This window comes from Aythya marila, assembly GCF_965140915.1.
Source record: "Aythya marila genome assembly, contig: HAP1_HAP1_SCAFFOLD_154, whole genome shotgun sequence".
Lineage (NCBI taxonomy): Eukaryota > Metazoa > Chordata > Aves > Anseriformes > Anatidae > Aythya > Aythya marila.
Window position 1 is genome coordinate 835,228 of NW_028137218.1, and position 25,617 is coordinate 860,844.

General features: G+C 49.2%; 3 protein-coding genes across 3 annotated transcripts; 1 reads left to right on the forward strand and 2 right to left on the reverse strand.

The window, feature by feature from the left end:
* Positions 1-357: 357 nt before the first annotated feature.
* LOC309891060 (olfactory receptor 14C36-like) lies at positions 358-1,320 on the reverse strand (the record flags this gene model as incomplete). Its single annotated transcript, XM_082785447.1, has 1 exon — positions 358-1,320. One exon carries the CDS (start codon positions 1,318-1,320, stop codon positions 358-360), a length of 963 nt encoding a protein of 320 aa, XP_082641573.1.
* An 8,449-nt stretch (positions 1,321-9,769) lies between these two features.
* On the forward strand, positions 9,770-10,729 carry LOC309891061 (olfactory receptor 14C36-like; the record flags this gene model as incomplete). The annotated part of the gene is made up of 1 exon (XM_082785448.1): positions 9,770-10,729. The coding sequence occupies one exon, from the start codon at positions 9,770-9,772 to the stop codon at positions 10,727-10,729; it is 960 nt and encodes a 319-aa protein (XP_082641574.1).
* Positions 10,730-22,957: 12,228 nt separating this feature from the next.
* On the reverse strand, positions 22,958-23,926 carry LOC309891062 (olfactory receptor 14C36-like; the record flags this gene model as incomplete). Its single annotated transcript, XM_082785449.1, has 1 exon — positions 22,958-23,926. One exon carries the CDS (start codon positions 23,924-23,926, stop codon positions 22,958-22,960), a length of 969 nt encoding a protein of 322 aa, XP_082641575.1.
* Positions 23,927-25,617: the final 1,691 nt, after the last annotated feature.

The window sequence follows — 25,617 nt, forward strand, 5'->3', positions numbered from 1 at the left end:
TTCTTAGCACTGATTTGGGAAGGAAAGCCCAGACTTCAGGCATGGCATTGGGGTAATTCCGTTTTATTACAGAGATGTCATGAGAGAGTCTTCACTGACTCAGTGTTAGACACACATTTATACAGCCTCCATATTGGACAAAACAGGTTCATTCATTCCCATTCATTGGGGGGTGGGGAATCCAAACTCTTCTGTAGGAATGCAAGAAACACAAGCACACAAAATGACCAAAAAATAAATTAATTAATTTTAATTTTATTTTTAACTTTAATATTAATATTAATTTCAACTTTAATTTTAATTTTAACAATTTGAACAACCAAGACACGAGCCAGGAAGGGGATGTACTGGGGTTTGTTATTGGTACTGGAGACTGAAGGGATTGTTGTGAGTACTGAAAAACATCCCCCAAATCAGTTTCCTAACTGCAACCTTCAGCTCCTGGTTCCTCATGCTGTAGATGAGGGGGTTCACTGCTGGAGGCAACACCGAGTACAGAACTGCCAGAAAAAAATTCAGGGAGGAGGAGGACATGGAGGGAGGCTTCAGGTAGGCAAATGTGACAGTACTAAGAAACAAGGAGACCACGGCCAGGTGAGGGAGGCATGTGGAAAAGGCTTTGTGCCGGCCCTGCTCTGAGGGGATCCTCAGCACAGTCTTGAAGATCTGCACATACGACAGCACAAGGAAAACAAAACACCCAAATAATAAACAGGCACTAACCACAAGAAGCCCAACTTCTCTGAGGTAGGCATCAGAGCAGGAGAGCTTGAAGATCTGGGGAATTTCACAGAAGAACTGGTCCAAGACATTGCCTTGGCAGAGGGGGACAGAAAAGGTATTGGCAGTGTGCAGCACAGCATAAATGAAAGTACTGCCCCAGGCAGCTGCTGCCATGTTGACACAAGTTCTGCTGTCCATTATTGTCCCGTAGTGCAGGGGTTTGCAGATGGCAATGTAGCGATCATAGGCCATGATGATGAGAAGAGAAAACTCTGCTGCAACAAAGAGAACGAAGAAGAAGATCTGGGCAGCACAACCTGCGTAGGAAATGGCCCTGGTGTCCCACAGGGAATTGGCCATGGATTTGGGGACAGTGGTGGAGATGGAGCCCATGTCGATAAGGGCGAGGTTGAGGAGGAAGAAGTACATGGGGGTGTGGAGGTGGTGGTCGCAGACTACGGCTGTGAGGATAAGGCCATTGCCCAAAAGAGCAGCCAGGTAGATGCCCAGGAAGAGTGCGAAGTGCAGGAGCTGCAGCTTGCGTGTGTCTGCAAATGGCAGGAGGAGGAACTCAGTGGGGAAGCTGCTGTTGGACATTTGCTGCCTCAGGGAATGGTTGGCTGTCCATGGAGGAAAAGAAGATGCGTTACATAGACTTCTCTGATCAAGAAGTAAACCATATTTCATAGAAAACATCCTTACCAAGACTGCATCCTCACTGCATCTTCTGAAGAAGACTTTCTCCTGCCCAGAGGTCTGGGTTTCTCTGCCAAAGAGTGCTTCAGGGAAAAGGAGATACTCTGTAGGCTCAGCAGGAGTCCGTACTGCCTTAAAGTATTTGGTAAAGAGCACCAGGGACAGATCTCAGGCATCCAGTGGCCAGAGGCATCTTCCTATTTCAAGTGCTGAGAAGGACATCCAACAATCCTACAAGAAACAACGAAGGTTGTGCTGGTGCTGTCTGTAGGCTAAAGGGTGCAGATTGAAATTGTGAGGTTCCTCAAAGACCTACACATCTCTTTCAGTGTAATGCTCTGTGAGTTTCAGACCTTTCTGCAATCCTGACAACACCATTATCATACCCCTGACTGCCCTCCAAAGCAGGAAGTTGAAAGCAGAGATCTCAAAGAGTGCCTTCTCTTCAGGTACTACAGGTGTTCCCTTTCAAGAATCTCCCCTAGAGATGCATTGGGGGTGCTTTGGAGCTCTAAGCAGCCTGCCCGAGGCAGCAGCCCCCTGCCAGCAACAGGACCCTGCCCAGCCCTGCCCGGCTGAGGGAGCTCCTTCCACTGACAATTTCTCCCCGCAGTGCCCTGGGCAGCTCCCCAGGCAGGCTGAGTGCTGAGCCTGGCAGGCAGCAGAGGCCCTGCCCCGGCACACAGCCCCTGGGGCACACCAGGGACCCTGCTCTGCACCACAGCCCTGGCCAGTCCTGCCTGCACAGCCCGCAGCCAGCCCCTCTAGAAGGAGCCGTCACGTCCTGTCCCTCTGACAGCTTTGGTAGGTAATCCCTGCTCTGGAACTTGTCATTCTCCTCTTATTCAAAAAAACTCTGGGAGTTCTTCTGAAAGATCCCATAGGCTGTGGGATTTGCCAGCAAATCTGGAGATGGCACCAGGAACAACAGCTGTGCTGCCCTGCAGCCACAGACTTACCCTGTTCAGGGCTCTGAAGATTTCTCCCGCACTGAGCTCTCAGCATCCCCCCTCCACACTGCCTATAACATCTCCCTCCCTTCTCTCACTGCCCTTGCCCCCTGCAAGCAGTGCCCCCAGCCCTGCTGCTGTGCTGTGCAGAGGAGCTGCTCCTGGGCAGAGCTGTCTCTCTGCAGCACTGCCCGCTTGCCAGGAGCTGCCCTTGGGCCCAGGAGCCCGGCCCAGCTCAGCAGCACTGGGAGCTCTTGACAAGTCCCTGGGCCTCCAGGGGAATTGACTCTGAAACTGATGCAATCACTGATGGTGATTTCTATCAGCTAGAGAGAGACACCTGCTTCCAGTGCTATCTTCGCTCCTAGTTCAAAGGAAGAGTCCATAATGGGAATCATCCTTTCCTGTCCTGTTAGAGAGGATCCCCACAAATTGCCAGGCAGATGCATCCCATCTCTTCCAAGTACTTGTTGTTATGCAGGGGGAAGAAAGATTTTCACAGCAACTGAAATCCTTCTGTCTACAGCAGCTGCAACACCAATTGTTGGCCTGCATGCTCATACAATCATAGATTCTTCTCATCTTTCTCCTTTTGTTCTGTTAAGAAGACGAGGTGTTGGGTGATGGGAGTGTGTGTGTGTGTTGGGGGAGGGGGTTAAGGTAGGGGGAAGCAGTCCTTGCCAGTCACACTGATGTTTCTTCCAGTGAGTTTATCTTATCTGGGACATTGTCAGCTGTGAAACCAATGGAAGGGGGCAATGCCACTGGTATATGGGGATGTCCTGTGGCAACAGACTGTGGACCCTTTGGCCATGTGGTCTGGAGAAAAGAAGGCTGAGGTGTGACCTCATTGCTCTCAACAGGTTCCTGAGGAAGGGAAGAGGAGAGGTAGGTTCCGGTCTCTTCTGCCTGGTAACTGATGACAGGACTCGTGAGAATGGCACATAGCTGCACCAGGGAAAGTTCAGATGGGGCATTACGTAATTACTCTGTACCTTGTTAGTGCTCAAACACTGCAACAGAATTCCTAGAGACTTGGTTGATGCCCCAGGCCTGTCAGTGTTCAAGATACCTTTGGAAATTGCCTTTATTAATATGCTGTAAATTTTGTTTAGCCCTGAAGAAGTCAGGCAGTTGGACTAGATGATCTTTGAAGGTCCCTTCCAACTGAACTATTCCTGTCTAGTCTAGTCTAGTCTGGTCACTACAGACGTGGGTAGGCCCATGTATTGGAAGGCCACAACAAGGCCTCCTAGAGACTTCTCTTCTTCAGGCTAAGAAATCCCAACTCTCTCAGATGGAGATGGAGATGGTGAGCTGCAGGGATTGATGGTTGGTGTGGAACATCTATTTGATCATTTTGGGTCTCCAGTCCTGGCTCTGCCTCATCACAATGTCTTGTTCATCCCCAGTATAAAAGTTTGGGGGTGGGGGGCGGTAGGGAGAGAGGGGAAAGTATGAGAGAGAAGCCCTTGATCCTGTGCAGACATGGTTCAGAAATAACTGAAACACTGGTCTGTTATCAACACTGTTTTTGTCTTAAATTAAAAACACAGCTCCATATGAGCTGCTCTGAAGTAGAAGTATAGAATCATGAAACGTTTTGAGTTGGAAAGGACTATTAAAGTTCAACTCTCCTACCCACCATGGGATTCCACTAAACCATGGTGCTCAAAGCCCCATGGTTTTGAACACTTCCAGAGATGGGGCGCCAACCCACAAGTTTTATGGGCAACCTGTTCCAGGGTCTCAACACCCTCAGAGTAAACAATTTCTTCCTTATATCTAAACTGAATATACCCTCTTCCAGTTTAAAGCAATTACCCCTTGTCCTGTCACTACATTCCCTGATAAAGTGTCTCACCTCAGCTTTCCTGTAGCCCCCCTGTAGCTACTGGAAGGTTGCTGTAAGGTATCCCCAGCGCCTTCCCTTTTCCAGACTGATTACAAATAAATAAATAAATAAATAAATAAATAAATAAATAATTTCTCCCAGACTCTCTCTTCATAGCAGACATGCCTCAGTCCTCTAACCATTTTTGTGCCCCTCCTGTAAATGTGCTCGACTATGTCCATATGCCTATTGTGCACAATCACCTCCTTCATCCTGCTGGCAGTACTGTTGGTGCTGCCACTCCCATTAGATGTTGGGGGCAAGAGGTGGTGGGGAACTGTGTGGCACAGTGCTCTGAAGACAGGGATGGAGAAATGAATGCACAGATAGTTGCAGGCTGTGACTGCTCTTGTGGCACCAGGAAGGGAGGGTGGGAGCTGACTGGGGTTTGTCAAGGCCAACATTGTGGAAAAGTCAAGACCAAGAGAGAAGTGAAGATCCCCTCTCACACCTCAAGAAAGCTGGGCGCAGTGTGACTGTTCCTAAACCCTCTCAAATCTGGTTTCCCTCTGCATTAAAACACCTCTGCCCTGGGAAACCCCCGTGCAACAGCTGTCTACAAGAGTGTTGGGTTTGTTTTAATCTTTTCTTTAACATAGAACAAAATCTTGGAAGACAGAATAGGCTACAAAAGACTTTGTTTGGAAGACAAAGTTGAAGCTGAGCTGAGACATAAATAAAAAACACGCATTTATTGTACTATTTAGACAACACTAAAACTAGTTTTTTGTTTGTTTGTTTGTTTGTTTGTTTTCCTCACTGCTCTAGCTTGTTAGTAATAGGCAATAAATTTTTTTGATCTTCATATACTGAGTCTGTCATAATGATGATTTTTGAGCAATCTCCTTCTTCTTATCTTAACCCTTGAGCTAAATTCATTGTATTTTCTTCCCCTTCCACTTTGAGGACTGGGGACCAAAGAGCCATTGTGATGGACCTCAGATGTCCAGTTGGGTAAAACTGCCACATGTATTTATTCATTAATTTTCTTTCCCACTTCCTTTCTTACTACATTTTCCTTATCCCAACTCACAGGTCCTTGCGTATATATATATATATGCATATATACATATATTTATATTTACAGTTGTCTCCCCTGTCCCACAGGAGGTGAGGAGGTAAATGAACAGCTGTGTGGTGCTTGTCTGCCTGCAAGGTGTAGCCACACCACAGGGAAGCCTGAGAAGCAGAAAACCCCTAGACTAAATGTAAGAACCACTTAGCAATAACAAAAATGTTGGTGTGTTATCACTATTATTTCCATCACAAGTGCAAAACAGAGCATCATGGGAACCTCTGTGAAGTAAATTAACTCTATCACAGCCAAAACACACACACACCAACAACCAAAAACAAAGGTAGGCATAATTCAATATAAAAGACATAACATTCCTCTGCAGAACATGACGGTAATTCTGCCTCCACTGATGTCCACTTCAAAGTGGAAAGCTTTCAACCTATGGAAATTATATTTGTTTATCTTTCTCATTCCAAAGCAGATCCCAAGACCCCCAAAATACACCCTGATACCAGAAGGGATGATCATCATCTTTTCTAACATGAAACAACTTTCATTCACTTGCCCAGACTTCCCTTTCTTGTCAAAGGAGAGAAATCAGAGGTCTCAACTCAGATGCCTTGGACTAACCTGCTTCTGCACCACCTTCAACTTTCAGAAAGGTTCCTCTAGGTGCAAGGTCACATTCCCCAGCCCCATTGGAGGGCTTCAGCTACCCCAAGAGGGCAGAGTCTCTCTCCGAATCACATATGGCAAATTCATTCAAGTTTGGCAACTGAATCAAGTATGCCAAATGTATGCCAAAAAGTTGGCTGTTCAGTAACAGCACATCTGGGAAGCCGTGGCCCTCTCTGTTTAGATAACTGAATCAACCCCTGCATGATGTTAGGCAAAAGTTGAACCATATGGAATAATATGGAATAAGAAAGGACATTGTTGTGATTGGTGTATAAGAAGTCTTCATCTTCAAATTTTGAAGGTTGTCTACAAAATCATTCTCATGACTTCTTTCATAGACTGTGGAGACGTAGTAGCAAATGATGACACTTTCCCTTTATGCAAATATAAATTCACCCCGAAATTTCGAAAAATGCATTTCCTCCCAACACTTTGAATGGAGAAACTGTTCCAATGACATGTTTGTACTGGCATATTTCACACCTACATTCCATATCTAAATGGATCTGGGAGCAATAAAGTCTTGAGAGGTTGGATGGATCCTACCTTTCCTTCTTTGCTCTGAAGCAATGGCTACAGCTGCTAGCAGTTTCCTCCTATCATCCCTGTTTATGACACTGACAAATTTTATGGGGTATCCAATAGCATAACACCATAGCTTTTCAAAAACCAGACCCCAGATCATACACAGAGGCCTGGTGCTTCTCAAAGTGGATCACTGCTTGTGCCACCACATCTGTGAGCTGCAACTGCCTCTCACAGAGAAAGTGTCCTCTGCAGAGGGAGATCATCACTTCCACTGCTCATACAGCCTGGAATATCATTGGACTGCTTTGAAGGTGGCTTCTGTTTTGTCCAATGTAAACTAAAGCCCACCTGGGAGGTTTCTGCAGAGTTACTATCCATCTGTAACATTTTTAGCCATGATCTGAGTGCAGGAATGAAATGCATCCTCAGCAAGTTTTCAGATGAACTGAACTGAGACATGCTACTGACTTCCTGGAGGGATGAGAAGCCTTGAAGAGAGGTCTAGATAGATTGGAGCATTAGGAGATCAGCAATGACGCGAATCACAGAGTGGTTTAGGTTGGAAGGGACCCCTAAAGATAATCCAGTCCAATCCCTCTGCCTAGCAGGATCACCTAGACAATGCCAGGTGCTGCACCTGGGATAAACTAATGCTGGACACCGGTCCAGCACAGACTGGGAGACAAGTGGCTAGAGAGAAGCTCAGCAGAAAGGGCTCTGGGGGTGCTGCTTGACAGCAGGCTCAACATCAGACAGCAGGGTGCCCTGGCAGCCAAGAAGGCAAACTGCATTTTAGGATGCATTAAGCCCAGAATTCCCACATGGTCAAAAGAGGTAAGTCTTCTGCTATATTGAGCATTGGTGCAGCCTCCCCTTGAATCATGCATACAGTTCTGGGCTCCACAATAGAAGAAAGATGTGGAGTTGAAAGCATCCAGAGGAGGACAGCAAAGGTGGGCTGGAAGGCATGTCCTGTGAGGAGAGCCTGAGGACACTTGGGTTGTCTAGTCTGGAGAAAAGAAGGCTGAGGGGTGACCTCATTGCTCCTGACAACTTCCAGAGAAGCAGAAGTGGAGAGGGAGGTGACGATCTTTTTTCTCCCTGGTAACTGACAGGATGTGTGGGAATGGCACATAGGGGATGGTCAGACTGAACATTGGGAAAGATTTCGGTACTGTTAGGGTGGTCAACTATTGGAGGAGGCTTCCCAGCGACATGGTTGATGCCCCAGGCCTGTCAGCGTTCAACAGGCAGTTGGACATTGCCCTCATACATAGTCTCTAACTTTTGGTTAGCCCTCAGGGGGTCTGGCAGCTGAACTGGATGACTTTTGAAGGTCCCTTCCAACTGAACTATTCTGTTTCATCTGATTGAATTTGTTGCTAGCCATTTGGATTCTATTATATAAAGCTCTACTGTCCCTAACCTGTGTCATGGTACGGCAGTTGTCCACTTCAGAGGCACAACTTGGGATCTGTCCTTGCTGAATATCAGGGAGTTTCAATTGGTCTCTCCTGCCTAAAAGTGGAAGAGGACAAGGCAATTCTTTGATGAATCTTCTCCCAGTAGGAGAAATGACACTGCTGTGTCATTCCACATGGGGAATGTCTCTCCCCAGCTGAGAGAGGGAACATCAGGGATTGCTTCAGCCTGATTCAAAATCAGTCCCCCCGGAGTTCCCTCGTGTCAAGAGCTCCCTGTGCTGCTGAGCTGGGCTGGGCTCCTGAGCCCAAGGGGAGCTGCTGGCAAGCACGCAGCACTGCAGAGAAACAGCTCTGCCCAGGAGCAGCTCCTCTGCACAGCACAGCAGGGCTGGGGGCACTGCCTGCAGGGGACAAGGGTGGCTGAGAGAAGGGAGGGAGATGTTAAAGGCAGTGTGAAGGGGGGATACTGAGAGCTCCCAAAGGGAGAAATCTTCACAGCTCTAACATGGAGCTCTAACATGGTAAGTGTCTGTGAGAGAGCAGGCAGATGCAGAATCCTAGAGGGTTCTTCTATAGCTGCCACTTCCCATGGCTGATAGGACATGTCACAGGGGCTGTGCTGGCTTCTCTACTGTGGAGGACAGGGATGTTCCCTGGATCAATGATTACCTACATAAGCTGTGGGTGGAAGAGGTCCCCCCAGCAGGGCAGGAAAGGGTCCTGCTGGTGGGAGTCTGCTTCCTGGGTGTCCTGGTTTCAATTAGGATAGAGTTAATTTTCCTCCTAGTAGCTTGTAGGGTGTTATGTTTTGGCTTAGGATGAGAAGAGTGCTGATACCATGCTGATGTTTTAATTGTTGCAGAGCAGTGCTTACACTAAGCCAAGGACTTTTCATCTTCTCACTCTGTCCTGCCAGCGGGCAGGCTGGGCATGCATCAGGAGCTGGGAGGGGACAGACCCAGGACAGCTGATCCAAACTAGTCAAAGGGGTATTTCAACCCATCTGACATCATGCTGAACAATATATAGGGGTGGCTAGCGGGGGTGGGAAGGCTGGCTGCTTGGGGACAGGCTGAGCATCAGTCAACGGGTGGTGAGCAATTGCATTGTGCATCACTTGTTTCATACATATTATTATTCGCACTATTATTGTTGTTATTATTAATTATTTTCCGTCTTAATAAACTGTCTTTATCTCAACTCACAGGCTTCATTTTCCTGTTTCTCTCCCCCATCCCAGAGTGGGAGGGGGGAGGATGAGAGAACAGTGGTGCTTAGCTGCCACCTGAGTTAAACCATAACACTGGAGCCGGCTGCTCACAGCTCAACAGAACCCCCAGGACATCTCTGGGGTAGGTTATTGATAGGGAAGACCAAGGCAGGGAATACCTGAAGGGAAGGCACTCTCAGAACTCTGCTTTCACTTTCCTGCCATGAGGGACAATTATGGAGATTATAAGGGACTTACCAGGTTTTTAGAAGGGACTGAAGATCCTAGAACATTACAGTGAAATAGATTTGTATGTCTGTGAAGAACCTCCTCATTTACCCTAACACCTGTACAGATTGCACAGGCTATGACGGCAAAATGGGCACCTGAAATCCATTTCTGGTGCCCTTTACGAGACACTATGAAGCAGTACTGACTGCTCCTAAGTCCACCAAGGATTTGCCTGGTCCCTATTGTACTCTTCAACAGCAAAATCCAGAGTTCCAGGAAGGAGCACATCCTCCTCACAAGGGAGTGACACTGTGTCTTCCTGAGGAGCTTTCTTTGAAATATAACTTACGCTCAGAGAAGTCTAACTTGTCTCTCTCTTTTCTTCCATGGACAGCCAACCATACCCTGAGGCAGCAAATGTCCAACAGCAGTTTCCCCATCGAGTTCCTCCTCCTGCCATTCGCAGACACACGTGAGCTGCAGCTTCTGCACTTTGGGCTCTTCCTGGGCATCTACCTGGCTGCCCTCCTGGGCAACGGCCTCATCATCACAGCCGTAGCCTGCGACCACCGCCTCCACACCCCCATGTACTTTTTCCTCTTCAACCTCGCCCTCCTCGACCTGGGCACTATTACCACCACTGTCCCCAAATCCATGGCCAATTCCCTGTGGGACACCAGGACAATTTCCTATGCAGGTTGTGCTGCCCAGCTCTTTATGTTTGTCGCATTTATCACAGCAGAGTTTTATCTTCTCACCATCATGGCTTATGACCGCTACGTTGCAATCTGTAAACCTCTGCACTACGGGACAAGAATGGACAGCAGAACTTGTGTCAACATGGCAGCAGCTACCTGGGGCAGCACTTTTCTCTATGCTGTGCTGCACACTGCCAATACCTTTTCCGTCCCCCTCTGCAAAGGGAATGCCCTAGACCAGTTCTTTTGTGAAATTCCCCAGATCCTCAAGCTCTCCTGCTCTGATGCCTACCTCAGAGAAGTTGCGTTCATTATCTTTTGCTTTTGTTCAGGTGTTGCGTGTTTTGTTTTCCTTGTGCTGTCCTATGTGCAGATCTTCAGGACCGTTCTGAGGATGCCCTCAGAGAAGGGCCGGCACAAAGCCTTTTCCACGTGCCTCCCTCACCTCGCCGTGGTCTCTGTGTTCATCAGCAATATCATGTTTGCCTATTTGAAGCCCCTCTCCATCTCTTCCTCCTCCCTGAATCTTTTGCTGGCAGTTCTGTACTCGGTGTTGCCTCCAGCAGTGAACCCCCTCATCTACAGCATGAGGAACAAGGAGCTCAAGGATGCTGTTAGGAAACTGATTTGGGGGATGTTTTTCAGTACTCAGAAAGTTTCTTTCCCTCTCCATAAATGAAAATTGTGTATCCCATTCCAGCCTGGTTTTTTTTTTTTTTTTTTTTTTTTTTTTTGCTTGTTTGTTTACTTGTTTGTTTTTATCATTATTATTTTTTTTTTCTCTCCTTCTTTCAATTGTGACATCTTTGGCTTCTTGCATTTCCACATAAGTGTTGGGATTCCTCCCACTGCAATTAATGAGTGAAACTGCACTGTTTTATATGGATGCTTTATACATATTCATGTAACAGTAAGTCAGTGAAGACTCTCTCATAGCACCTTTGTAATAAACAAGATAACACAGGATATCATGGCATATCACACCACTGGGTGTTTTTGATTCTTTGTTGTTTTTACCTAGCTATGCAGTTGAACTCCACCACAACCTCTCTCTCACTCACCCTCCTCAGAAGGGGAGGGGAAGAAGAAAGTATGCTGGGAAAAAAAAAAAAAAAAAAAAAGGAAAAAGAAAAAAGAAAAACGAGGGAAAGGAAAGGAAAGGAAAGGAAAGGAAAGGAAAGGAAAGGAAAGGAAAGGAAAGGAAAGGAAAGGAAAGGAAAGGAAAGGAAAGGAAAGGAAAGGAAAGGAAAGGAAAGGAAAGGAAAGGAAAGGAAAGGAAAGGAAAGGAAAGGAAAGGAAAAAAGAAAAGAAAAGAAAAGAAAAGAAAAGAAAAGAAAAGAAAAGAAAAGAAAAGAAAAGAAAAGAAAAGAAAAGAAAAGAAAAGAAAAGAAAAGAAAAGAAAAGAAAAGAAAAGAAAAAAGAAAAGAAAAGAAAAAAAAGAAAAGAAAACATGGGTTGAGATAAGTGTAATTTAATTGATGGGAAAAGGAAGAGGGAAAAATAAAACAAACCAACAACAACAAGCAAACAAGCAAAGGCCGTGTGGAAGCATAGAACGAGAGGAAAGAAATTACTCTCTACTTCCCATCAACAAGTGATGCTTGACCATGTCCTTGAAGCAGGGCCTCAACACACATAGCCATTATTTGGGAGGACAGACATTTTGACAACAACAGCCCACCCCTCCCCTCTTCTTCCTTTTTCTACCTCTTATTGCTGACTGTGACGTCATATGGTATGGAATATCCCTTTTGGTCATTTTAGGTCAGCTGCCCTGGTGATGTCCCCTCCCCACTTTTTGCCCACCCCCAGACTGCTGGCTTTTGGGGGAGTTGGAGGGAGTCTTAATGCTGTTCAATATTGCTCAGCAGTTGAAAAAGCACTGGTGTGATATCAGTGCCATTCTATCTAGTGCTCTATATGGGCTGCTGCAGGGAAAGTTAACTCCATCCCAGCCAGACCCAGCATAGGTTCATTTCCCCCTTCATGAAGTACTTCAGCCTGGTCCAGCCCAGTGATCCGGACCTGGATGAGTCTGCTTCCCACCCTGACCAGCATGGCCATGCAGATTTATCCCACAGTGCCACAGCCCATTTCCTCTGCACAGCAACACTGCCAGCTTGGGGACCACTTGTGGAGAGCACAGGGAAAGCCATTCCCAACTGCCCAAGAGGAGCTGATCTTTGAAATTTGACCAGCTCCATCCTTCTGTTGGCATCAGTGTCTATACTGAGGGAATGGCCACCAAAATAGTGAGTCATGGGCTCAGAGATTTTCAAAACCCAGCTGCAGAAAACATTGACTAACACAATCTACCTGTAAAGCTATCGGTGCTCGGAGAAGATGATGGTAATGGACACCTCCAGAGGTCCCTTCTGACTCAGGGGAGAAGGGGCTGGACTGTGCAGTCAGAGTGTATGACAGTCCTGTGTTTTGAGGTCTTTCTGGTGTTTGTAATCCCTGCTCCTCAAGGTTACCTGGTGAGTGGGGTAATTCTCAAAATAAGGTTCCCAAAGGGAACCTGGAGTACAGCTGGTACAAGGATACTACTGAAAACTTCCCAGAAACTCTATCAGGCATTCCAGAATAAAGAAATCACAAACTTGTGATCACAAACGAGGAGCTCGGCTCCAGGGCAGATGTGTTCTGTAGCGGAGAGGGTATCTAGGCAGGCAAGGCTCTTTCCTGCATTGAGGCCACTTGGGAGCCACCAGGACCCAGCATCCCTCATGAAGGAGGCTGATGAGGCATTGGCAGAGCCCACAGCAAACACCCCTCCCCCACCCCCAGTCAAAGCAAAGGCAGCCCCTAGGGAGCATGAGTGACCAGGAGTGTGCCGAGTAGGAAAGGCAAACAGTGTGGCATGGCAGTTTGCAGGGCAGTTCACACAGGCAGGGCGAGCAGGGAGGGCGTCCTCACTGCTCTTTCCCAACGGTGGTTGTGAACTGCTCGTGAAGAGCCCAGCCATGGTATCCACCCAGCAGAAAGTCATGGCCTCTGCAACTCTGGCAGCCTCTCCAGCCACAATTACCGATGTGGCTACCTGGATAGAGGTCTTGGGGAAACATGCAACCATACAGGTCCTTGGCTGCAAGGTGTGCCTGAATCTTCTGTTGGTGTCTTACAGCAGCAGTGGTGGGTATGCCTGTGGGAGGTGTGCACAGGCTGAAGAATTGCTCAGCCCTGTGGAGAAGCTTTGGGAGGAGGTGAACAGGCTGAGGAGCATCAGGCAGGTGGAGAGGGAAGCTGACTGGTGGAAGCATACTCTACCCTCCCTGAGGCAGACTCATGAGCCAGCCACAACACGAGTAACAAAGGTTCCTCTATCCCACCAGGCAGCCACTACATAAAAGACAAAAGTCCCCCCATCTCGCCAAGCAGGAGGAGGAGACCTAGGCCAAGGGAAGGAATGGAAGCAGGTTCCTGCTCAGGGTGGTAGGTGAGCCCTCTCCCTGCCCACCTCACCTTCCTGACTACCCATCTGTAACAGCTATGAAGCTCTAGAACATGGCAGTCAAAACAACGATGTAGACAAAAGCCCATCCCAGTTGGAAGGGGTGCCTAAGGAAAGGCAACCTACCCCTTGCAGGACTACATCTTCTGTCAAGAAAGAAAGAAGGGTTATCATCATGGGGACTCACTTCTGAAAGGGACGGATATGCCATCCAGACCCAACCCACAGGGAAGTCTGCTGCCTCCCTGTGGCTGAGGTAAAAGGTATTGCCAGGAAAGTCACTCATCTGGTACAGCTGTCTGACTACTACCCACTACTGTTTCTTTCAGGCTGGTAATGATGATGTAGCAAGGAGAAGTCTGAGATCAATCCAAAGGGACTTTAGAGCTTTGGGGAGACTGGTTAAAGGATATGGGGCTCAGGTCATGTTTGCCTCTGTCCTTCTGATAGGAGGAAAAAATGTTGACAGGCAGTCTCGGCTCATCAATACGTGGCTCCGAGACTGGTGCCACCAGCAGAACTTTGGGTTTGTTCATCACGGGAAGGTCTATGCGACACCAAGCCTCCTGGCATGAGACAGGATGCACCTTTCTAAGAGGGGGAAAAGGATTTTTGCCCAGGAATTATTAGGGCTGATAGACAGGGCTTTAAACTAGAGTCAAAAGGGGAAAGGGATAAAACCAGGCATGTCAGTGATAAAATAAGGGATGGAGTGCCAGAATTAGAAGGAATGTGTGCTAGTGAGGTCCTTCGGGCTTCTCCACCAGGTTCTGCATGCTATGAGGTGCATTTGAAGTGCTTCTACACAAATGCACACAATATGAGGAATAAACTGGATGATCTAGAATTCTTGGCCCAATTCTGGAGCAATGATATCATCAGCATAAACGAAACCTGGTGGGATGAGTCCTGTGAATGGTGTGTTGCAATAGATGGTTACAGGCTCCTCAGTAGGGACAGGCAGGGCAGGCAAGGCGGTGGGGTGGTGCTGTATGTAAAGGAAAGGCTGGACTGCATGGAGCTTGCAGTTGATGATGGCAATGTTGAGATCCTCTGGGTTAGGATTAAGGGAAAAACAAAGAGGATGTCATTGTGGGAGTCTATTACAGATAACCCAACCAGGATGACAACACTAATTATTCTTTGAGGAACTAAGAAATACATTGAGATTGACTGCCCTTGTCCTTATAAAGGACTTCAACTTGCTTTGTTTTCTCCCTTTCTTCATAGGGAAGATGCTCCAGGCCCCATATCATCTTTGTGGCCCTCTGCTGGATTCTTTCCAGGAGATCCCTGTCTTTTTTTTTGTACCGCGGAACACAGAACTGCACACAGGATATCAGAAGTCAATAAGAAGCATAGAATCAGAGAACTTCTAGGTTGGAAGAGACCTCAAGATCATCGAGTCCAACCTCTGACCTAACGCTAACAGTCCCCACTAAACCATATCCCTAAGCTCTACATCTAAACGTCTGTTAAAGACTTCCAGGGATGGTGACTCCACCACTTCCCTGGGCAGCCTGGCTCACTGGCTCGAGGTGCTCGCATAACCCTCACCTGGTGATGTGAAGAGAAATCTGAGGTCACGGGTTCGAGACGCAGCATGGGGGTGCAACGTCCCTCCTTACTAAAAGGACCGTGGTGGTTTTACTCAGGTGGGCAGCCGAGCTCCACCACAACCGCTCTCTCACTCCCCCTCTCCTCAAAGAGGAAGAGGGAGAAAATACAACACAGAGAACTCGAGGTTTGAGATGAGAAAGGTTTAATTAAAGGGAAAGGGAATGGGGAGGAAAAACAGAGACACAAGAAACAATCAGTCTGCGAGGAAGCACAGAGAGAGGAAAAATTATTCTCTACTTCCCATCAGCGAGCGGTGTTCGGCCACATCCTGGGAAGCAGGGCCTCAAACGCGTAGTGGTTGTTCAGGAGGAACAGCCCCCTCCCCCACGAGAGCCCCCCTTTTTATTGCTGAGAGTGACATCAGGTGTTATGGAATATCCCTTTGGTTGGTTTAGGTCAGCTGCCCAGGGAATGTCCCCTCCCCATCACTTGCCCATCCCCAGCCTGCTGGCTCTTGGGGGCTTGGAAGGAGTCCTGATGCTGTGCCAGCACTATGCAGCAATAGACACAACACTGGACTGATATCAGTGCTGTTCCAGCTACGAGTGCAGAGTACAGCACTGTGCAGGCTACTGCAGGGAAAAGGTGACTCCAGCTCAGACAGACCCAACACAAGTGTCTAACAACCCTTTCAGTAAAGAAGTTCTTCCTAAGATCCAACCTAAAACTCCCCTGGTGCAACTTAAGCCCATTCCCCCTCGTCCTGTCACCAGGCACGTGGGAGAACAGACCAACCTCCACCTCTCTACAGCCTCCTTTAAGGTATCTGTAGAGAGCGATAAGGTCGCCCCTGAGCCTCCTCTTCTCCAGGCTGAACAAGCCCAGCTCCCTCAGCCGCTCCTCGTAGGACTTGTTCTCCAGACCCCTCACCAGCTTCGTTGCCCTTCTCTGGACCCGCTCAAGTACTTCGATGTCCTTCTTGTAGCGAGGGGCCCAAAACTGAACACAGTACTCAAGGTGTGGCCTCACCAGAGCTAAGTACAGGAGGACGATCACTTCCCTAGACCTGCTGGCCACACTGTTTCTGATACAAGCCAGGATGCTGTTGGCCTTCCTGACCACCTGAGCACACTGCTGGCTCATATTCAGCCAACTATCAACCATCACTCCCAGGTCCTTCTCCGCCTGGCAGCTCTCCAACCACTCATCTCCCAGCTGGTAGCTCTTCTTGGGGTTATTGCATCCCAGGTGCAGGACCTGGCACTTGGCCTTGTTAAACTTCATGCAGTTGACCTCAGCCCATTGGTGCAGCCTATCCAGATCCTCCTGCAGAGCCTTCCTACCCTCAAGCACATAGACATATGCACCTAACTTGGTGTCATCTGCAAACTTACTGAGGCTGCACTCAATGCCCCCATCCAGATCATTGATGAAGATATTAAAGAGGACTGGCCCCAGCACCAAGCCCTGGGGAATGCCACTAGTGACCGGCCTCCTGCTGGACTTGACTCCATTCACCATGACTCTTTGGGCCCGGCTATCCAGCCAGTTTCTAACCCAATGAAGCGTGCGCCAGTCCAAGCCAAGAGCATCCAGTTTCTTGAGGAGAATGCTGTGGGAGACGGTGTCAAAAGCCTTGCTGAAGTCAAGGTAGACCACATCCACAGCCTTTCCCTCATCCACCCAGCGCGTCACTTTGTCATAGAAGGAGATCAGGTTCGTCAAGCAGGACCTGCCTTTTATAAACCCACACTGACTGGGCCTAATCGCCTGCTTGCCCTGCAAGTGCTGTGTGATGACTCTCAAGAGAATCTGCTCCATGAGCTTCCCTGGTACTGAGGTCAAACTGTCAGGCCTGTAGTTCCCCGGGTCTGCCCTCCGGCCCTTCTTGTAGATGGGTGTCACATTTGCTAGCCGCCAGTCAACTGGGACCTCCCCCGATAGCCAGGACTGTTGATAAATGACGGTAAGAGGCTTGGCCAGCTCCTCTGCCAGTTCTCTCAGTACCCTTGGGTGGATCCCATCCGGCCCCATCGACTTGTGCACATCCAAGTGCCGTACCAGGTCACCAAACAGTTCTTCGTGGATAGTGAGGGCCACATCCTGCTCCCCATCCCCTTCCACCAGCTCAGGGTACTGGGTATCCAGAGAACAACCGGTATTGCTGCTAAAGACTGAGGCGAAGAAGGCATTGAGCACCTCCACCTTTTCCTCATCTCTTGTAACTAAGTTTCCCCCTGCATCCAGTAAAGGATGGAGATTCTCCTTAGTCCTCCTTTTTGTGTTGATGTATTTATAAAAACATTTTTTGTTATCTTTAACAGCAGTAGCCAGATTGAGCTCCAGGTGAGCTTTGGCCTTTCTAATTTTGTCCCTGCACAGCCTCACAACATCCTTATAGTCCTCCCTAGTGGCCTGCCCACTTTTCCAAAGATTATAAACCCTCTTTTTTCTCCTAAGATCAAGCCACAATTCTCTGTTCAGCCAGGCTTGTCTTCTTCCCCGCCAGCTCGTCTTTGAGCACGTGGGGACAGACCGTTCCTGTGCCATTAAGATTTCCCTCTTGAAGAGTGCCCAGCCTTCCTGGACTCCTCTGCCCTTCAGAACCGCCTCCCAAGGGACTCTACCAACCAGTGTCCTCAGCAACACAAAGTCAGCCCTACGGAAGTCCCATACAGCGGTTTTACTGGTCCCCTTCCTGGCTTCACCAAGAATAGAGAACTCCACCATTTCATGGTCACTCTGCCCAAGACAGCTCCCGACAATCACATCCTCCACCAGTCTTTCTCTGTTTGTGAAGAGAAGGTCTAGCGGGGCACCACCCCTGGTAGGTTCACTAACCAGCTGCGTCAGGAAGCTATCTTCCACGCTCTCCAGAAACCTCCTAGACTGCTTTCTCAGGGCTGTGTTGTGCTTCCAGGATATGTCAGGGAAGTTGAAGTCCCCCACGAGTACAAGAGCTGACGATTTCGCAACTTCTGTCAGCTGCCTGTAGAACTCCGCATCCGTCTCCTCATCCTGGTTCGGCGGTCTATAGCAGACCCCGACCAGGACACTAGCCTTGTTGTCCCTGCTGATCCTAACCCAAAGGGACTCGACCTTGTCGTTCCCAGCCTTGAGTTCTACAACCTCGAAAGACTCTCTAATATAGAGAGCCACACCACCACCCCTTCTGTGCTGCCTGTCCCTTCTGAAGAGCTTATAGCCAGGCATTGCAGCACTCCAGTCATGAGACTGGTCCCACCACGTCTCCATGATGGCAACCAAGTCGTAGCCTGCCTGCCGCACGATGGCTTCCAGCTCCTCCTGTTTGTTACCCATGCTGCGTGCATTGGTGTAGATGCACTTCAGCTGGGCCATTGCCTTACCTTCAGCTGGGCCTTGCCATTGTTCCCCCTGGCACAGCTCCAACAATCCTAGCTTCAGCCCCATCCCCCTTCTTACTTAGTTTAAAGCCCTCTCAATGAGCCCCGCCAGCTCCTGGCCCAGGATCCTTTTTCCCCTAAAAGATAGGGACCCATCTACTACTATCAGGCCGGGTGCCAAGTAAAGTGCCCCATGGTCGAAAAACCCAAGATTTCTGCGTTGGCACCAGCCCCTAAGCCACGTGTTTAACAGGTGGACTTTCCGTGTCCTCTCTGTACCCCTCCCTGCCACTGTAGGGATGGACGAAAACACTACGTGCACTCCCGCTCCATCCACTAACCAACCCAGCCCCCTAAAGTCTCGTTTGATAGCCGTCAGGCTTCTCTCTTCAATGTCGTCACTACCTGCCTGGACTATCAAAAGAGGATAATAATCAGAGGGGTGTACCAGGTTGGGAAGCTTCCTGGCAACGTCCCTGATCCTGGCCTCAGGGAGACAGCGGACTTCCCTATGGGTAGGGTCAGGCCGACAAATAGGGCCCTCTGTTCCCCTAAGAAGAGAGTCTCCCACAACAATAACCCTTCTGTCTTTCTTGGTGGAGGCAGTCCTGAGGCGTGGAGTCGACCTCCTTGCCCTAGGCATCCTCCTGGGAACACTTGCTACCTCTTCCTCAGCTACAGGTCTGTCGAGCTCCAGGGCCTCAAACCTGTTGCGTAAGGGCACCTGGGAAGGTGGGGCCGGAAGGGGAGGGCATCGCCTGCGATGTCAAGCAGGGACCTGTTTCCATTCCTCCTCAACTCCCAGATCCCCTCCCTCTGCCAGACGGCGACAGGGCAGGGGGTCCACCCCCATTTGGGGTGTCTCACCTCGATACCTCTCCTTGAGGCCCTTCAGGGAGTTACTCCACAAGTCTATCTCCCGCTCACACTCCCTGATATCCCTCAACCTCTCCACCTCCTCCTTGAGCTCTGCCACCATGAGGACCAGGTCATCCACCTGCTCACACCTCATGCACACAGTTTCTCTGCCTCCTGCCGATGGCAGGAACAGGCTCAGACACTCCTTGCATCCGGTGACCTGAACTGCTGCGTTTTTTAACAGGCAGTCGGTCTGGGTGTGTACTGACTTCCTGGAGAGCGCACCGTGCCTGGTGGAGACCATTGTCACTTAGCTAACGGCTGTCATTAAGGAGGTATTCGTATGGGCGGGGGTAGCGCTCTGCCCTTCCTGCTCACCCTGCCAGCGCGAACTGCCCCACTAACTGCTGCGTCACACCCTTCTGACGCGCCACGCCCGGTTTGCCCGTCCTGTTCGCTGCACTCCTGGTCACTCGTGCTCCCTAGGGGCAGCTTTTGAACGGCTGGGGAGGGTCGCTGCTGGTTCCGCCTACGCCTCATCAGCCTCCCTCACGAGGGCTGCCAGGTCCTGGCGGCTCCCTCAAGTAGGCTCGATGCTGGAAAAATTAGCCCTGCCTGGCCTGATCCCCCACTCCGCTGCAGAACGCGTCTGTCCTGGAGCCGATCGCCTCGGCAAATGGTGGGGCATAAGGGCCAGCTTGGCTGACCAGGGATCTTATTCTGGAGCTTAGGCATAAAAAGAAATTGTATGGGTGCTGGAAACATGGTCAGGCAATGTGAAAGGACTGCAGGGACGCTGTTCGTGTTTGTAGGGAGAAAATACATGCAGCCAAAGCCCAATTAGAGTTGAAGCTGGCCAGGTCTGTGGGCGACAATAAAAAGTTTTATTTTAAATATGTGAAAAAGGAGGACCAGAGAAAACAAAGGTCCGCTACCTGATTGGGAAGGTCACCTCACAGACAAGGACATAGGCAAAGCAGAGACATTTAATGCCTTCTTTGCCTCCGTTTTCAACGCCAAGGGTGGGTTTCGGGACTCCAGGTGCTGCGAGGACTGTAACAGTAGGAATGATAAACTCCCAACTGACCCTGAATGTGAGTGTGATTTGCTGCACCACATGGATCCATACAAGTCCATGGGTCCAAACGGGATTCATCCCAGAGTGCTCAGAGAGCTGGCTGACATCATCACAGGACTTCTCTCAATTATTTTAAAACAGTCTTGGGAATCTGCAGAGGTCCTAGTTGGCAAAAGTTGTGCCAGTTTCAAGAAGGACAAGATCCTGCTAACTACAGGCCTGTTAGTCTCATGTCAATGCTTGGTAAAATTATGCAGAAGATTGTCCTTGTAGATACTGAAACGTGCTTGGGGGACAATGTAGTCATTGGTCTTAGTCAACATGGGTTCACGGAAGGTAGGTCCTGTTTGACAAATTTGATTTTCTTTTATGACAAGATCACCCATATAGTCGATCAAGGGAAGCCAGCTGATGTGATCTTTTTGGATTTCAGTAAAGTTTTTGACACAGTTTCACAAAGGATCCTACTGAACAAAATATCCAGCATATAGCTGGACAAAAATATCATACGTTGGGTGAATAACCAGCAGATGGGTAGGACTCCAAGGGTTGAGGTAAATGGGTTTGCATCAGGCTGGTGGGCAGTCACCAGTGGGGTACCTCAAGGCTCCATTTTAGGTCCAGTCCTCTTCAGTGTTTTTGTAAATGATTTGGATGTAGGACTAGGAGGTGTTCTGAGCAAATTTGCTGGCGACACCAAACTTGGAGGAGTTGTGGACTCTGATGAGGGTGGAAAGGCCTTGCAGAGAGATCTGGACAGACTGGAGAGCTGGGCAATCACCAACCGCATGACAAGAGCAAGTGCTGGGTCCTGCACCTGGCTATACTTACAGACTGGGGGATGAGACGCTGGAGAGCAGCCCTGCAGAGAGGAATCTGGGGGTTGTGGTTGACAGCAAGCTGAATATGAGCCAGAAGTGTGCCCTGCCAGCCAGGAGGACCAACCATATCCAGGGGTGCATAAAGCACGGCATTGCTAGTTGGTCAAGGGAAGTGATTGTCCCACTCTATTCTGCACTTGTTCAGCCTCACCCTGAGTACTGTGTGCAGTTCTGGGCACCACAGTACAAATAGGATGTGAAACTGTTGGATAGTGTCCAGAGGAGGTCTACAAAGATGGCGAAGGGCCTAGAGGGGAAGATGTATGGGGAGTGGCTGAGGTCTCTGGGCCTGTTTAGCCTGGAAAACAAGAGGCTGAGAGGAGACCTCATTGTAGTCTGTCTTCCTCATGAGGGGGAGTGGAGGGGCAGGCACCGATCTACTCTGTTTGGTGATCAGTGATAGGACCTGAGGGAATAGTGTCAAGCTACAACAGGGGAGGTCCAGACTGCATATCAGTAAAAGGTTCTTCAATGAGAGGGTTGTCACGCACTGGAGCAGGCTTCCCGAGGTCGTAGTCATGGCACCAAGACTGTTGGAGTTTAAGAAGTATTTGAAATGTGCTCTTAGTCATATGGTCTGAATTTTTGGATAGACTTGTGTGGAGTCAGGAGTTGGGCTCAATGATCCTTATGGGTCCCTTCCACCTTGGGATATTCTAAGATTCTATGATTCTATGATCATTTTCTCTGAGCAGTGATAGTTTTACAGGTAGATCAGGTTAGTCAGTGCTTTCTAGCCCATGACCCAACACTGATCCACTGTCTTGGTGGCTGCTCCCCCAGTATAGACACTGATGCCAGCAGAAGGATGGAGCTGGTCAAATTTCAAAAATCAGCTCCCCTTGGCGGTGGGGAATGGCCATCTCCATGCTCCCCACAAGCTGTCCCTCAAGCTGGCAGTGCTGCTGTGCAGAGGAAATGGGCTGTAGTGTTGTACCAAACAGAGGTACTTCATGAAAAGGGAAATGAATAACTCCTCAGATTCCCTTCCCTATGCCTTCTGGGTGCCCACTCTCTTCTCTGAGACTTCAGGGCTGCAGGTTCCCTGTGAATACCTGGCTTTAGTTCTTTCCCTGTGGCTGAGAGCACAGTGGGAGATCTCACTTTCAAAGGGGTTTAAGTCATGGCTCATACCAGGCTCTGCTGTCCCTGGAAGTACCCTGGCCTCCGCAGGCAGCTCCAGATGCCTCTCCTGAAGGACATCATCTATGGCTCAGATGTAGGAACAGCCCTGGTTATGTAATGCAGTGACCATTCACTGCCTCTGTTGTCAGTAGACATCCATGGGTAAGTCTTAAATCTAGCCCTTGGTCTCTGAAAGATCACAAATGTGATAATGATCCATTCCCTCCTGAACCAAAAGAGGAACAGACCCTTATGAGCAGCAATTATTTGGGCCTTGGCATTGGTTTGGTAAAGACAGCTCAGGCTCAGGCTTTGAGCATAGCATTGGGGTGTTTCCATTTTAGTACAGCAATGTTATGAGAGTCTTCACTGACTCCCTCATGTGTTAAATGCACATTTATACAGCTTTCATATGTGAGCAAACAGGTTCGTGGATTCATAGCAATTTGGGGAATCTAAATATTTATGCAGGGATGCAAGGAGCACAAACAGCCATAATGACTAGATATATGTATGTGTGTGTGTGTGTGTGTATAATGAGAACAACAAAAACACAAAAACATGCCTGGAAGAGGATTACTGACGTTCATTTGTGGAGAGTGAAGGGATCTTTATAAGAACTGAAAAACATCCACCAAATCACTTTCCTAACTGCAACCTTCAGCTCCTGGTTCCTCATGCTGTAGATGAGGGGGTTCACTGCTGGAGGCACCACCGAGTACAAAACTGCTAGCAAAAGGTCGAGGGATGGGGAAGAAATGGAGGAGGGCTTCAGGTAGGTAAAAGTGGCAGTACTAAGAAACAAGGAGACCACGGCCAGGTGAGGGAGGCATGTGGAAAAAGCTTTGTGCCGTCCTTGATGGGAGGGCATCCTAATCACAGCCCTGAAGATCTGCACATAAGACACAACAAGGAAAACAAAACACCCAGATGCTACAGTGACACTAATAATAAGAAGCCCAACTTCTGTGAGGAAGGCATCAGAGCAAGACAGCTTGAGGATCTGGGGAACTTCACAGAAGAACTGGTCCAGGGCATTGCCTTGGCAGAGGGGAAGGGAAAAGGTATTGGCAGTGTGCAGCACAGCATAGAGAAAAGTACTGCCCCAGGCAGCTGCTGCCATGTTGACACAAGTTCTGTTGTCCATTATTGTCCCATAGTGCAGGGGTTTGCAGATGGCAATGTAGCGGTCATAGGCCATGATGGTGAGAAGATAAAACTCTGCTGCAACAAAGACAACAAACATAAAGACCTGGGTAGCACAGCCTGCATAGGAAATGGCCCTGGTGTCCCACAGGGAATTGGCCATGGCTTTGGGGACAGTCGTGGTAATAGTTCCAAGGTCAATCAAGGAGAGGTTGAGGAGGAAGAAGTACATGGGGGTGTGGAGGCGGTGGTTGCAGGCTATGGCTGTGAGGATGAGGCCGTTTCCCAGGAGGGCAGCCAGGTAGATGCCCAGGAAGAGCCCGAAGTGCAGGAGCTGCAGCTCACGTGTGTCTGCAAATGGCAGGAGGAGGAACTCTGTTGGGAAGGTTCTGTTGGACATTTGCTGCATCTGGCCATGTGCACCTGTCACTAGAGGAAAAGACAATGACAAGGCAGAATTCTCTGAGCAAAACTCACACCTTCTCTCACAAAAATCACCATTCCCTGAGTTGAATGAGTCAGCTTGTTATCCAACCCACCCAACTGAATGACAGCATTCCTGACAGGTTATAATGGAGTTTGGACACCTTGTTCCCAAGAAGAAATGCTCAGAGCAGTACCCAGCACTCCGTGTCAGAACAGATGTTTACACGCACTTGCTTCCCAGACAAAGGAAGTAGGAGAGCCACGTACAGGTGGAGAAATGAGAATGAATACCACAATGCTCCAACCAGCTGACAGAGAGAAAAGCAGATGGTCATGCAGTGAAACCTACACCCTACCAAGCTTGCATGCCACCTAGAGACATGACACTGCAGGGCAGGTACTCTTAGCCTCATCATTGTGTATCACCTTGCAGGACACAGGCTCCTTTCTTCCTCCGGAGGTCCAGCTGAGGAGATGGTGGTTCATGCACTAAATCCCCAGGCGCTGAGACTGGCTGATGTACTGGGTGGCAGAGGAGAGCAGGGGGTTGCTGCAGAGAAGGTGCCTGCACTGCAGGCCTGGCAGGAAGTGCCTGTATCCCCCCTCTCTTGGTGTTTCAGGCAGCAGCTCCCTCTCCCTCCCTACACAGATCACTGCTGCCTGGAACTGTCCCTACTGGCAGCTCCTTCCCTGTCCCCACATCTCTTCCCTGCCATTGCTCACAGACCCTGTCCCACCTGCAGTGTGCTCAGCTCTGCCCTGCAGACACATCCTTTCCCAAGGCAATTTCCAGGGACATATTCATTGTGTCCAGTGGCTAAGGAGCTGCTGTGACCTGTCCAGAGAGCCCTTCAGGGCAGAAAAGTGAAAGAACAGACCCCATGGAGCTTCTTCCCTTCTGGCAGTGTAGCTGTTTCTCTTCTTTTTCAAGAATCTTCTCCAAAGATGCCCTGGGAGTGCTGTGGAGCTCTGAGCAGCCTGCTCCAGGCATCAGCCCCTGGGCTCCAGCAGGACCCTGCCCTGCCTTGCCCTTGTTTGAGGGCTACTTCTAAACATGGCTTCTCCCTGCAGTGGCCTGGGCAGCTCCCCAGGCAGGCTGAGTACTGAGCCTCCCAGGCAGCAGAGGCCTCTCCTGGCACACAGCCCCTGGGGCACAGCAGGGACCCTGCTCTGCACCACAGCCATGGCCACCCCTGCCTGCAACCCAGCTGCACAGCGTGGAGCCAGCCCTGTGAGAAGGAACCCTCATCTCCTGTAACTCTGACAGCTTTGGCAGGTAATTCCTGCTCTAGATCTTGTCATTCTCCTCTTATCCAAAAAAAAAAAAAACAAAAAAAAAAATAAAAACAAAAACAAAAACAAAACCAAAAACAAAACAAAACAAAACAAAACAAAACAAAAAACAACTCCTGAGTCCTCCTGAAAGATCCCATAGGATGTGGGATTTGCCAGCAAATCTGGAGATGGCACCAGGAACAACAGCTGTGCTGCCCTGCAGCCACAGACTTACCCTGTTCAGGGCTGTGAAGATTTCTCCTGCAGTCAGCTCTCAGCATCCCCACTCCACACTGCCTTTAACATCTCCCTCCCTTCTCTCACTGCCCTTGTCCCCTGCAGGCAGTGCCCCCAGCCCTGCTGCTGTGCTGTGCAGAGGAGCTGCTCCTGGGCAGAGCC